Source organism: Asparagus officinalis, chromosome 10 (assembly GCF_001876935.1).
Source record: "Asparagus officinalis chromosome 10, Aspof.V1, whole genome shotgun sequence".
NCBI lineage: Eukaryota > Viridiplantae > Streptophyta > Magnoliopsida > Asparagales > Asparagaceae > Asparagus > Asparagus officinalis.
Window position 1 is genome coordinate 4,203,685 of NC_033803.1, and position 15,337 is coordinate 4,219,021.

General features: G+C 41.2%; 1 protein-coding gene across 1 annotated transcript; it reads left to right on the forward strand.

Annotated features, from left to right (window-relative positions):
* Positions 1,747-14,765, forward strand: LOC109825189 (L-ascorbate oxidase homolog). The gene is given in 9 exon segments (XM_020391962.1): positions 1,747-2,010; positions 2,103-2,212; positions 2,731-2,886; positions 2,888-2,981; positions 12,984-13,086; positions 13,176-13,320; positions 13,322-13,849; positions 13,935-14,013; positions 14,301-14,765. Coding segments are annotated over 9 exon segments (1,569 nt in total). The 5' UTR covers positions 1,747-1,869; the 3' UTR covers positions 14,514-14,765.

A 15,337-nucleotide genomic window follows, 5' to 3' on the forward strand; every position in this document is an offset into this window, starting at 1 on the left:
ACCCCATATCCAAAAAAAAAAAATAAAACAAACACCCCCTTAATCAGATTGTTTTTATCACAATATCGGTATACATGAAAAATATACAACATTAAGACCTCAGAATTGTATCCTTCTAGAATTACAACTCTAACGGGAGAAAGGGTTCAGAGGGCAGTGTCCATAGGAGAAATCGAGAAGGCGGAGAGTTGAGAATATAAATTGAGAGATTGATTATAATTTCATAGGTTATTAGTGAAATTGTGATTAGATTAGATTTTGACGATGTAGGTAACCAAACCTCGTTAAATCTGTGTGTTCATGTGAACCTGTGGTTAGATCTCACATATATCATGTTTAGAACCATAAATTTGACAGAGTCTCTCTCTCTCTCTCTCTCTCTATATATATATATATATATATAATTTTTTCCTCCAAAAATTTGAAGAATGCTGCAGATTTGGGGAAGCTTCCCCATTTTTTCTCCTCCATCCTTATTTTGGGGAATGAGATGTGGAATCTGTTGGACCAAAAACCTAACTATATTCTTAAAAAATGAGAAATAAGGAAGCTGTTGGAGATGCTCTTTGTTTATTTACCCTTTTTACTAGAGTACATAATAAACAATTATTATTGACGAAACTTCGTCTACACTACGTATTAATGGCAATAAATAAATACGCAGAGCTTGTTTTTCATTTCCCGCTTCCAATATTATAACACGAACAAACTGCGCTGTGGAGCTTCCCTCCGTGGCGCCCGTCACAATAATAAATCATTGGTACACGATAACGAAGAACATCATAAGGTACAGTGTAACACAACGCGTGTGGTCGTGTTGTCTTTTTTTACGTCCAAGCCCAAGATTACGGCATTTATTTCTGGGCTCACCTACTCATGAAATTTAGCTTTTAAACCAATTTACCACGTTGAATCTTTTCAGATCCAATTTGTGTACTTATGTATTTTAACACTTTGGTAAACTTTTTATTTTGGATTTTTTAATATTACCCTCAAATCTTTCATATTTTGAAGTTAGTATCCCAAACTTGGTTCGGAAGTTTTTAAGCGGTTTGAAATTAGCCCCCTAAATCTTTATGTTTTGATATTAGCCTCTCTAATATTTTATATATTTTGAAACCAGCCCTTCTGTTTAGCAGCTGATTAATTGAACAATTTCAAGGACAAATAACATAACGCTTAAAAATTTTTTTGGGGACTAATTCGAGAACGCTAATAGCAAAGTCCTTTGATGTTAAAATCCATCCGCTCATGAAAATTATCTTTTCCCAAAACATCCTAATGAAAAATTTTAAGATCCAATTTATGTATTTTAAAAGTTTGGTAAGCTGCTTTATTTCTTTAGGGGCTGTTTGGTTGGGTTGTTTTTGTTTGAAAGTTACTGTAGCTGTCAGGTTACAATAACTTTCACTTGTTTACATTGTTTGGTTGTGCAAAAAAAAATGCTGATGTGACAGTTAAAAATCCAATGTGGCAGCTTCTGACCATATCTCCTCAAAATATGGTGTTTTTGGGCGAAAGTTACTGTAGATGTCAGAGTTAGTTTTCCACTTGGTTTTCTGACTACAGTAACTTTCACCTAATGAGCCAAACGGCCCCTTAAAACCTCATACAACAACACGCCCACCATCCAAGTGGGTTTAAGAATAAGTCAGTGAGATGTCTTATTAGATTTAAAGGTGATTGTGAAAGCGGATGGGGTCCAAAAATAAATGTAAGTTAAACATTGGGTTCGTATACGGAAAACCCCCCCGCCCCATTATTTTCTGTCCGCCCTCTCCGCTCTTCAGTCCTCACGATATAATTCAAAACTATCCTCATCCTCTCTTTCATCAAAAAAGGGGGGAAAAAGAGAAAAATCCAGAAAAAATGCTGGAAAAAACAGCAAAAACAGCAGCAATATTTGCATTTTTCTGCTGCATTTCTCTCACAATTGGAGAAGATCCTTACAGGTTTTTCGACTGGACTGTGACTTTTGGTGACATATATCCCCTTGGAGTTAAGCAACAGGTATTTTCGGTTCTTTTCTTCTTGTTTTATTGAAGTGTTAATTAATTTTTTTAGAAAAAATTACGATTAATGTGGTTGGTTTTGGCTAACAGGGTATTTTGATAAATGGGCAATTTCCAGGGCCTGATATTTTCTCAGTTACCAATGATAATCTCATTATCAATGTGCATAATAACTTGACTGAGCCCTTCCTTCTTTCTTGGTAAGTTATTTTTTCTAACCCCCACTTTTTTTTATTTGAGGTTAATAATGTGGTTTTATCAGTCATTTGCTACTTATTGAAAGAATCAGTTAGTTATGAGCAAATACCCCCCTTCAAACAGAGTTTAATGATATATTTTCAGGTAGTACTTCACCTCTTCTACCATAATCATTTATTAAAATTTAAACGGTTGCGATTCCTTGCAAATCTAATAGTTACTTTTCTTTTCCTTTTGTGATTTGCTCTCTTATTAGCTTTTATTAATTCCGGACAAATAACAAGCGTTGAAATAATAGATAATTGTGATCGCGGAAGTTTAATTTCCTACAACGCTTTAAACTTTTTGTACACATTATTTACACACAAGCCGCAACTTACATTTTTACTCCTATTGAAGTCTCAAATCCGTTGATTTTTTTCATTTTCCGTAACAAAACTCTTAACATTATCAAGTAAGAGATTAATAATGATTTACTTGAAATGCTAATAATAAGTGCGTTTAATTTGCTATAAAATAGGAACGGGGTACAAAACAGAAAAAACTCGTACGAGGACGGAGTTCTAGGCACGACGTGTCCGATTCCACCGGGGAGAAACTTCACGTACAAACTTCAAGTCAAGGATCAAATCGGCAGCTTCTTCTACTTCCCATCAATGTACTATCAGAAGGCCGCGAGTCCTCAGCCGGCCGAGGATCCCCGTTCCGTTTAACGACCCGGCAGGAGATTACACCATCCTCATCGGGGATTGGTACAAGGCCAATCACACGGTAACCATTAATCATAACCATCTATTATTCACCTGATAACCATTAATCATAACCATCTATTATTTCACCTGATGATTGTATTCTCTTCTGACGTCGTCAAGAACTAAGAATGGATACGGCACCCACACGAAAAACACCATGGGTATTAAAAATTTCCATAAAATAGTAATTAGTTGTGACTAAAAATTTACTATCTTTACTATTTTTGATCAAATTTACCATCTTTTTGTCGGTCATGGGTGCGTGGTAGTGTCGGCAAAATTAATTGGACCTTGGCTGGCTGCGTGACGAAGCCACGTGCCAATTTCGTAAATTGGTGACTTCTAATGTTTTATATGCGTATGAAATGTCATTTTCGTGGGTGCGGGCCTATGCGGGTTAATTCTTAGTAGTTATTTTATCATGATCTTTTTTTTTTCACATATAGTTAAATTCGGGGTTTTTTATATTGGTCCCTTTAAGTGTTTACTATTTTGGAACCCTCAAGTTAGTGAAATTGGTATTTAGTCCCTCAAGTCTTATTAGTCATTTTAAATTAGTCTCACCGTTAGTTATTCTATTTAACTTGCTAACTATATGTGTTTGGCAACTTACTTCTCAAAATGGGTCAGGTTCAAACTAAGTCTCATTTTGGGCAAAATTCTGTTTGGATAAAACTGAGCCAAGCTTGACTCTGTTTTTCCAAGGTCAAATTTGACCTTTACTAGCTTTGTTTGAGACTACCTCCCTTTAAAAAAAAATAAAATAAAACTAGTTTTGTTTAAAATTGGGTAAAAAAAAATAAATAAAACTAGTTTTGTTTAAAATTGAGTCAGGGCTAGCGCTGGTCAAATTTTAGGATAGCTAGCTACCGAGACTAATTTGACACGACTAACATGATTTAGGGACCAAATTTCAATAATTTGAGGGACTAAATTGAAAACACTTAGGATTTAAAGGCAAATGTGGGAAAAGCCCTAAAATGAACCACATGGGTTGGTGTAATTTAAGAAAGTAAGGACGTTAATCGTGCTCATCTATATTATTAAACGGCAGCGAATGACGAAGTGGTTTCTCATAACATTCAAGAGTATCCAAAGATTTGCTAATCTTAGTTGAGATCTAAATCAAAATTGATTATTTTATCTAACTATTCTTTAGTCTGGGTTTAGGGCTGACTGCAGTCCATGTGGGCTATATCTATTTCTCTATAATAATGAAAGGATTTAAGAATCACTATTTGTATCACAGTAAGCTATACGGTAATTTACTGTAGCACTACTATAGCAGTGCCAAAGAAATATTATTGTACCATAGACGCGGAAGACATTTCAAAATATTTACTGTAGCAAAGTTGAGATACTGTAGCATTCATAAAAATCACTGCAGCATAAAAAGGTATAGTAAAATTAAAAAATACTGTAGCAACAAAAACGAGATTACTGTAGTAATAAGAAAAAGGAAACTCCCGTGCGAAGCACACTAGTTTCTCTACTTATACGAAGATCTTATTTATCAACTTTTCTTGTACACAATCAGAGGAATTGATATTTTTATGCGTAAAATAAATTAATAAATGAATAAAGTTATGACGACATTAGATCAGGCAGTGGGTTAATAAATAAATAAATGTCCACCGATCAGATCTGACGAGTTGAATTTATGAGTACTTTGATTGCATTGAAGAATCTTTTGACCTTGGTTTTTGTTCTGGCTGAGTCGTCGCATATAAGCCCACGTTCTTTTGAATTGAATTAAAATGTAAATAAAAGTGAATAGACAATTGTACAGAGCAAGTTGTGGGGAGTTGTCCTTTTGTTCAGATATACACTATAATTTTATCCCAATATTTATGAAGAAATGATAGAGGCATTGTTGTGACTGAAGCTGTGTCGAGGAACCAAACCAAACGCCAATCCAAGAGAGCCAAACGAACCAAATATCAATGCACAAACAAAACACCAATTTTAACGTGGTTCGGCAAGTTGCCTACGTCCACGGGGCAAGGGGGGATGGGGTTTTCACTAATAGAGAAAGAGTACAAACTGAGATTACAAATCACTCGAAGGAACAAACTAATCTCACCAACAAAACTCTTAATCTCTCCAAATAAAACCCTAAACAAATAGCTCAGAAAATACCTCTTTTCTGTGCTCCAAATAGCCCCCAATCAATGCTTAATCAAAGCCTAAACCAAGCCTAGGAAACCCTAAAAAACGTGTCTCTATTTATAGCAAAACACAATCCCAGACTGATTGGGATTCTAAAAACGAGTCTGCCACACCCTGCACCATGGGTGTGGCAGAGGGTGTGGTGCAGGACAGATTCTGTCACACCCTGCACCGTGAGTGTGGCAGAGGGTGTGGTGCAGGACAGATTCTACCACACCCATGGCAGACACCACACCAGGGTGTGGTGGAGTCTGTTTTGGGTTATTCTTCACGTTTTTCACAATTCCTTCGCCGTTTTCACAATTCTCCACCTCGGCGAAGTGTTCCCAACACTGAGCCGACACCAACCAAAACAAATGCCTCACTTGTTGCATCCAGTACGCCACGGCAACGGACTCATGACAACGGACTCCATCCACACAAGTCGAGACCCAAACGGGAGTGCGAACACTCACCCAAACGTCGGTATCTACTCACCAAATCGGCTGCATCAAAACTGACTGCCTACGTATCCTCTTGCCCAAGGAATCAAGCCTTCACGTAGTTCACCCAAACGGCCTCCAAAGGCCCTCAAACAAATAGAAAAGTCTGCAACTCTTCCCCAATATCGCCAACGGATCTGCAACTAATAGCGGCCCCAAACTGATACAAATCAAACACCTACATCTGAGGTGAACCCATGACCGTATCCAAATCATGTCTACCAGCTGCAACCGAATCCAAAACCAATCTATCATCTGCATCCGAAATCAAATGATCCCCAACCTGTGTCACCTCAGCTGGAATCCCAAATGACGCAGTATGATCTGGAGTATGTGGAATAAGTTCCACCCAACGTGAAGTAGCATCACCCTCCACCTGCTGCGATATCCAAACGACCTGATCAAGCATCCGAAATCAAATGATCCCCAACCTGTGTCACCTCAGCTGGAATCCCAAATGACGCAGTATGATCTGGAGTATGCGGAATAAGTTCCACCCAACGTGAAGTAGCATCACCCTCCACCTGCTGCGATATCCAAACGACCTGATCAACACTCGAAGCTCTCAAACGATAATCAACTGAGCCTCCGAACCCCAAACACGCAATCGGATCAAATCTCACATCCTCGATGTGACCAAATGCTGGGTATCCAAATATCCGACGCAACCCAAAATCTAAAGCAGCTCCACCAGATCCAATAACTCCTAATGCAGCAGTCGGCGACCTGTGACTAAGATGACCCAAATATGTCGAAGCTCCAGAATCAATGCTCGACAACCAACGCCGATCCTCCTCCAGAAAGGAACGACTCATCGAAACTGTCATCTCATCTCGTCGCCCCAAAGTCTCCACACCAATGAAGTGTCTCCTATTGCCGTGAGCTCGGCACAAACGCAAGAAAGGACCCTTATCAAATCTAGAACAACGAGTTACCTTTCTGCCAATACACTTTTTCCAATTGTTGTTGACTTCTAGGACTTTACACCAACGGGAACTGGTCGCGACCCAATAATGCCTAGAACAATCTTCAACTGCGGAAACTAAGATACGATTACCTCCCAATGATGCCTCTTTGGAAGGCCCCCAAATGCCTGACTGAACACCTCCTAAAAGACCCCTCGCTCGATGGATAGGAATGCCAAACTCCACCACGGTCTTGCTCATCCCAATATGCTCACAGGACTTCAATCTGCAGGTCATAGCACTCCTCAACAACCAATGCACGGCATTACCAATCATATACCCCAGCACCAAACAATGCCACAGTCTAGCCGAATCTGATGAAGTCGTCATCTCCCTATCAATCACCGTGCTCCCAAGCAAATAGTACAAATTGCTCCTTCTGACGCCCTTCATCACAATCATGGACCCAAATGTAACCTTCAAGCGTGCATCCGCCAAGGTCACCCTATAGCCTGCTGCCTCCAAAGCTCCAAGTGAAATGATGTTCTTCTTCAACTGAGGAACGAACCTCACTCCAACCAACTCCCGAATCACCCCGTCACTCATCCTGATCCGAACGGTACCGATACCACCAATAGAGCATTTGTGATCATTCCCCATGAGCACGAAATCCCCTCTTTCCAACTCCTGAAAGCTGGAGAACCAATCCCTCCTAGGGCAAATGTGGTATGTAGCACCCGAATCCAATATCCACTCTGTAGAGTAGGCAACACAAACTGACGGCAGTGCAGATAACGAGTAGCCCGAAGAATCCGAATCTGAATCGTTGCCACTAGCCTTGACAACATTCGCCTCTGAAGCTTGAATAGCTTTTCCCTTATTCTTCCCGGCTCGATCAACTAACTTTGGGCAATCGGCTTTCCAATGTCCATCTTCTTTGCAAAAGGCACATTGATTCTTACGAACTCCAAGATGTGCCCCTCTAGACTGCGACCTCCCACTACGGTTTGGACCCTTTGCTCTTGCGACCAACGCCCCCGCTACCGGCTCAAACGAAGTCTCCTTATCCTTCTTTCGAAGCTGATAATTCACAAGTGCAGCGGTGACCTCACTATACGAAAGAGATGCCTTCCCATTAATAAGAGTAAGAACGAAGGTCTCATATTCCTCGTCAGGCAAGGAACTCAATAGCAACAACGCCTTGTCCTCATCTTCAATCTTAACATCCACATTCGCCAAATCCGCAAGAAGCTTCGTGTAGTGGTTCATGTGATCACCAATGGAGGTTCCTTTCTTCAACTGGAAGCGGTAAAGCCTCCTCTTCAAATGCAAGCGATTCTCCACACTCTTGGTCAAATACTTGCTCTCAAGGATCTCCCAAATCTTCTTTGCAGAAGTCTCATTGATCACATCATACTTTAGATCTTGAGTGAGACAAGACCTAATCACACCACACGCCGTTCGATTCATCTTTTTCCAAACCTTCTCATCAATGTTGTCCGGTTTCCCGTCCAACTCCAACGTATCTTCCAAATTTTGCGCGTTGAGCGCATCCATGACTTCGCATCGCCAAAGTCCAAAATTGTTTGTGCCATTGAACTTTTCCACATCAATCTTCATTGAGTGGATATTCAAGCTTTGGACGGTCTTCACGCCGGAAGTACTGCCCACAACTCCTTCTTTCTCGGCCATAATCCTCAAGGCACCACCAAACCAATGCGGAAACAAACGAGAAATAGATCCAAACTGAAAAAGACGAGATTTTTACAAAAAAAGATCCCACCTTTATCACCAAACGAAGCCCTAGATGAACTTCCAAAGCGATCTACTCCTCCAAATAGCCCAAGCGTTGCCCGTGCTCTGATACCACTTGTTGTGACTGATGCTTTGAGAAACCAAACCAACGAACGCCGAGAGAAAGACCAAACAAAACACAAACACCAAGGTTTTACGTGGTTCGGCAAATTGCCTACGTCCACGGGGCAAGAAGGGGGTGGGTTTTCACTAATAGAGAAGGAGAGTACAAATTGAGATTACAAATCGCTCAAACGAACCAACTAATCTCACCAACAAATCTCTCAATCTCTCAACCAATAACCCTAACAAATAGCTCAGAAAGATCTCTCTTTTTCTGTGCTCCAAAACCCCAAAACTCTCCTCACAAAACCCTCAAATCGTATTGGTATTTATACCAAAACAGAAACCCAAACAGACTGCAAATAGGAACCTGAACTTTCCAAAAAACCCGTCATAAGTCGACTTATCAGTCTGCATAAGTCGACTTGGCAGAGCGAAAAACAGCAACTGGAGAAGAGATCATAAGTCGACTTATCAGACCTGATAAGTCGACTTGGCAGAGCAAAAAACCAACAATCCAGAGCAGAACGTAAGTCGACTCATGCACCAACATAAGTCGACTTACCATAAGTCGACTTATGCCTGTGCATGAGTCGACTTATGACCAAAAATCTGCTTTTTCCAATTCTTCTCCACAATTCTCCACCTCGGCGAAGTTTTCCCAAAACTGAGCCGACACCAACCAAACAAATGCCTCACATGCTGAGACCCAAATGAGAGTGTGAACACTCACCCCAAATGTCGATGTCGCTCACCAAATCGGCTGCATCAAAATGACTGCCTACGTATCCTTTGCCCAAGGAATCAAGCCTTCACGTAGTTCACCCAAACGGCCTCCAAAGGCCCTCAATCAAATAGAAAAGTCTGCAACTCTTCTCCAATATCACCAAACGATCTGCAACTGATAGTATTCCCAATGACCCCAAATTGAGACAAATCAAACACCTCCACCTGAGGTAAACCAATGGCCATATCCAAACTATATCTACCAGCTGCAACTGAATCCAAAACCAATCCATCATCTGCATCCAAAACCAAATGATCTCCAACCTGTGTCACCTTAGCTGGAATCCCAAATGACGCAGTATGATCTGGAGTATGTGGAGTAATCTCCACCCAACGTGGAGTAGCATCACTCTCCACCTGCTGCGATATCCAAATGACCTGATCAACACTCTCCACCTGCCGAGAGTCAAAAGTGACATACCTGCTCAGAACAAAATCAGAAGCTCCCAAACGATAATCAACTGAGCCTCCGAACCCCAAACGCGCAATCGGATCCAATCTCACATCCACGATGTGACCAAATGCTGGGTATCCAAATATCCGACGCGACCCAAAATCTGAAGCAGCTCCACCAGATCTAATAACTCCTAAAGCAGCAGTCGGCGACCTATGCATAAGATGACCCAAATATGTCGAAGCCCGCACACCAATGCCAATGCTCGACATCAAACGCCGATCCTCCTCCAGAAAGGAACGACCCATCGAAACTGTCATCTCATCTCGTCGCCCCAAAGTCTCCACACCAATGAAGTGTCTCCTATTGCCGTGAGCTCGGCACCAACGCAAGAAAGGACCCCTACCAAAGCTGAAACAATGAGTTACCTTTCTGCCAATACACTTCTTCCAATTGTTGTTGACTTCTAGGACTTTACACCAACGGGAACTGGTCGCGACCCAATAATGCCTAGAACAATCACCAACTGTGGAAACCAAGATACGATTACCTCCCAATGATGCCTCCTTGGAAGGCCCCCAAATGCCTGACTGAACACCTCCAAAAAGACCCCTCGCTCGATGGATAGAAGTGCCAAACTCCACCACGGTCTCGCTCATCCTAATGTGCTCACAGGACTTCAATCTGCAGGTCATAGCACTCCTCAACAACCAATGCACGGTATTACCAATCATATACCCCAGCACCAAACAATGCCACAGTCTAGCCGAATCTGATGAAGTCGTCATTTCCCTATCAATCACCGTGCTTCCGTGCAAATAATACAAATTTCTTCTTCTGACGCCCTTCATCACAATCATGGACCCAAATGTAACCTTCAAGCGTGCATCCGCCAAGGTCACCCTATAGCCAGCTGCCTCCAAAGCTCCAAGTGAAATGATGTTCTTCTTCAACTGAGGAACGAACCTCACTCCAACCAACTCCCGAATCACCCCGTCACTCATCCTGATCCGAACAGTACCAATACCACCAATAGAGCATTTGTGATCATTCCCCATGAGCACGAAATCCCCTCTTTCCAACTCCTGAAAGCTGGAGAACCAATCCCTCCTAGGGCAAATGTGGTATGTAGCACCCGAATCCAATATCCACTCTGTAGAGTAGGCAACACAAACTGACGGCAGTGCAGATAACGAGTAGCCCGAAGAATCCGAATCTGAATCGTTGCCACTAGCCTTGACAACATTCGCCTCTGAAGCTGTTGTGCCTGGTGCTGTGTCGAGGAACCAAACCAAACGCCAATCCAAGAGAGCCAAACGAACCAAATATCAATGCACAAACAAAACACCAATTTTAACGTGGTTCGGCAAGTTGCCCACGTCCACGGGGCAAGGGGGGATGGGGTTTTCACTAATAGAGAAAGAGTACAAACTGAGATTACAAATCACTCGAAGGAACAAACTAATCTCACCAACAAAACTCTTAATCTCTCCAAATAAAACCCTAAACAAATAGCTCAGAAAATACCTCTTTTCTGTGCTCCAAATAGCCCCCAATCAATGCTTAATCAAAGCCTAAACCAAGCCTAGGAAACCCTAAAAAACGTGTCTCTATTTATAGCAAAACACAATCCCAGACTAATTGGGATTCTAACAAAATCCCAAACAAAGGAGGATTCTTAAATAAATGAGGATTCTAAAAACGAGTCTGCCACACCCTGCACCATGGGTGTGGCAGAGGGTGTGGTGCAGGACAGATTCTGCCACACCCTGCACCGTGGGTGTGGCAGAGGGTGTGGTGCAGGACAAATTCTACCACACCCATGGCAGACACCACACCAGGGTGTGGTGGAGTCTGTTTTGGGTTATTCTTCACGTTTTTCACAATTCCTTCGCCGTTTTCACAGGCATACCCGGGGTACATCTCCGGCCAAATCCTTCCTCTATCTACAGTGCAGGGGCCTCATTTGAGATTTAAAAAAAAATCTTAAGTGGGGCTCTGCACTATAGATAGAGGGGACTATGACTGGAGGTATGCCCAAAAGTGTGCCTGTAGCGCCTGCCATATTTATGTGGATATGATAGCGGTGTATCCTTCGTCAACTGTTCTAGTACATCATGACAAGATGAACATTTCTTACTTATAAGTAAGGGTTTATTTTAGAGAGAGCAAATTTAAGGGTTAATTTTATAAAGAGCAAATTACACTAAAAGCCCATGAGCTTTCCGTATTTTGCACTAAATCCCTATGAACTTTCAAAATCACATTATACCCTATTAACTTTTATGTTTTGCAAAAAAGCCACAATAAGTTTCTGGATTTTGCAGCTAGCCACCATAAATTAGAACAAGGGAACAACATAAAAAGACATTTTGAAAGTTATTGGAGTTTAAGGGTAATTCTTCCAAAAGGTATTGGGGTTTTGTGCAAAAGTTATTTGGGTGTTTAGTGTCATTTTGAAAGTTCATATGGGTTTACTGCAAAACACTAGAAGGTCATGGTTTTTTTTTGTGTGTGTGTGGGTGTGGGTGTGGGGGTGTGGGTGTGGGTGTGGGTGGGTGTGGGTGGGGGGGGTTGTTTGCAATTTACCCCTTTCCAAACAAACCCCACAGGAACTTTGAGGGTTTCTTTCACATAACCCCGGAACTTTTTTTTACTAATCTCCTTGAAAAGTTTTCACTTGTACCATCAAAAGTAATATCGTTTAGTCAAACATGTCACAGCTAAGCATATGTAAGTGAAAAGTACCACTCAGTTGATTTTTTTTAAAGGTAATATTAAAATATTTGAACGTGATTTTTTTAACATTAATATGTGCCCCCCCCTCCCCCCCAACCAACCAAGCTCTCTTCAGACTCATGACATAGTAGATTTAACGATGTTATTTTGAAGGTTAAAATGAAAGCAAAAACTTCAAGGAGTTTAGTGGAGTGAAAAAAAAAACTCATGGGAGTTCTCTGCAAAATCCCCGAAAATTCATGGAAATATCTGAAAAAAGAACTTCATGAGGAGTGGGATCTGTTGTCTGTGAAAAATGCGTCATTTAGAAAATTTTCTCTCAAGAACATTTTTATTTTTACTAATTCCATATAGGGAGGTTGATTAGCACAAGTTTAAACTTTAGGGTTGTGACTTGTGAGACACCCCAGAGTTGAAACAAGTGTTGCGGCATAAATTTTTTTATGTGAAGTTTTGTGAAATTAACCCTTAGAAAACATGAGCGCTGTCGATGTTCAATTGTATTATTGGAGTATTGTCGTAATTTCCATCCTTAAAACTTTATTTTGTTCATATACATTTCCCAAAAACTTACAGCATTCTATATTTTTAATTTCTTTGCATTCACGTATGTCTAAAAATCTAATAACTATTTTTGCTCTAAAGACATTTGCAATTTCTCTAACCTAATTAATAATCGTTGATTTCAGACTTTAAGACAAGTATTAGACGGCGGCTCGCCGCTCCCTGCTCCTGACGCCGTCCTCATCAACGGTCGCGGCCCCAGCGGCGCATCATTCACCGTTGATCAAGGTTACTTTATTCACTAATCAAATCATTAACCAAGCTTTAATCACATTATAATCCAATCCTAATCATCTATTACTATCCCGGCCCAAAAGGCAAAACTTACAGGCTCCGAATCTCGAACGTGGGCCTCCAAAGCACCCTCAACTTCAGGATCCAAGACCACAAAATGATACTGGTCGAGGTCGAAGGGACCCACACGATGCAGACTGAGTTCTCCTCCGTCGACGTCCACGTCGGCCAAGGATTACTACATCGTCTCCTCGACACGCTTCACCTCCGTCGTCACCACCGCCACCGCGGTCCTCCATTATTCAAACTCACAAAGCGCGGTATCGGGCCCAATACCCGGCGGGCCCACTATCCAGATCGATTGGTCGTTAAATCAAGCCCGGTCCATTCGGACTAATTTAACCGCTAGTGGGCCCAGGCCCAATCCACAAGGCTCGTACCATTACGGGCTCATTAACACTACTAGGACCATTAGGCTCGCTAATTCTGCCGGTTTGGTTAACGGGAAGCAACGTTATGCGGTCAACAGCGTGTCGTTTGTAGCACCCGATACTCCGATGAAACTGGCCGATTTTTATAAGATTCCGGGGGTTTATAAGCTGGGGAGCATCGCGGATCGCCCGACGGGCGGCGGTATTTATCTCGATACGTCGGTGATGGCGGCGGATTACAGGGTGTTCGTGGAGATCGTGTTTGAGAACGACGAGGACACGGTTCAGTCCTGGCATATAGATGGATACTCGTTTTGGGTCGTGGGGTAAGGTCGTCTTGCAAATGGTCGAGGTTACGAGGGGTTCATTGTAATTTTTCGCTGACGGGTCGCGTTTGATTTGATTTTGTAGGATGGATGGCGGGAAATGGAGCCCCGCTAGCCGAGGCAATTATAATTTGAGGGATGCGGTGAGCCGGTGCACAACGCAAGTAAGAGCTGATAGGATTATTTTCGATTTTTCTTATTTTTTTCCCCGATTATAATTTATACTGGTACATTCCCTGCTAAAAAAAAATTCTTATAAAAACTTTCCATCCACAATGCATCAACAATGTAAGTCTCTATAAAACGCATAGTTTTAATCAAAATAGCGTAGATCGAACTCTGTACTATCTTATGCAACAAATATATAATTATTAAAATTCACTTTAATAAAGCGTCTTGACAGAATTCCAACCCTCTCACAATTCTGAGTTATAATTTTATATTCTAACAGGTGTATCCACAATCTTGGACTGCGATCTACATGTCACTCGATAACGTGGGTATGTGGAACATAAGGTCCGAGATATGGGCTCGCCAATACCTCGGACAACAGTTCTACTTGCGGGTGTACACGCCGGTGGAGTCTCTAAGAGACGAGTATCCGATCCCGATCAACGCTCTCCGCTGCGGCCGAGCCTCCGGTCGCCGGACTCGGCCTTTCTGAGGAGGAGGAGGAGGGCGGTGATGGTCCGGCTGTAATTTGTTTGAAGATGAAGGGTTAAGTATTTACCAACTTGGTAAAGAGTTTAGTTCTTGGGGTTAGATTGATTGGTTGACCTAACTCGGGTCACATTCTTTTATGGAGGAAGTTATCAAGTGTATTTTATTTTTAGACGTATGGCTCTGTGTCAATCGAATTGGACGGTATTATATCTTTTGATTTGAAATCATTTTAGCTGAATAACGTTTTCTTTAATTAGTTTCGATTCATGTTGTCTTGGATGGTAAAGTTTTTAATGCACTGATCGGATAACAAACCAGTTAACTAAATATATAAATGTATCAACTATCATTTTGAATTTACATTCAAGTTAATAGAAAACGTATACATCGTTTCAAAATTTGAAAAAAAAAGAAGAAGGCATAAATCACAATATAAATATGAATAAAGCCATATTTTCTTTCTATTAGATAATATAACACGGTATGTCTCTATAGCGCTAAGTATAAAAAAATTCATGTGGAGTATGTGATCCTTGTGGACCACGTACAGCATCAAATTTATCATTAGCAATAAATAAATAATAATAATAATAATAGTGTAAACTTTGGCCAGATCAATCTTCAATAAAGTAAATATATGTTGTCGATCATCTCAACACTTTGAAAATGCATCTTAATTAGCTCCTTAACTTATCCCCCAAAGAATCATTTTGAAACTAAGCTCTTGTCATTTTGGTAGTTTCTCTCCAAAATGAACTCACAAAATGCAGGAGAGCCGGCGATCAACCGGCGCAAACAAAACCAAACACCTATCCAAGTCTATAA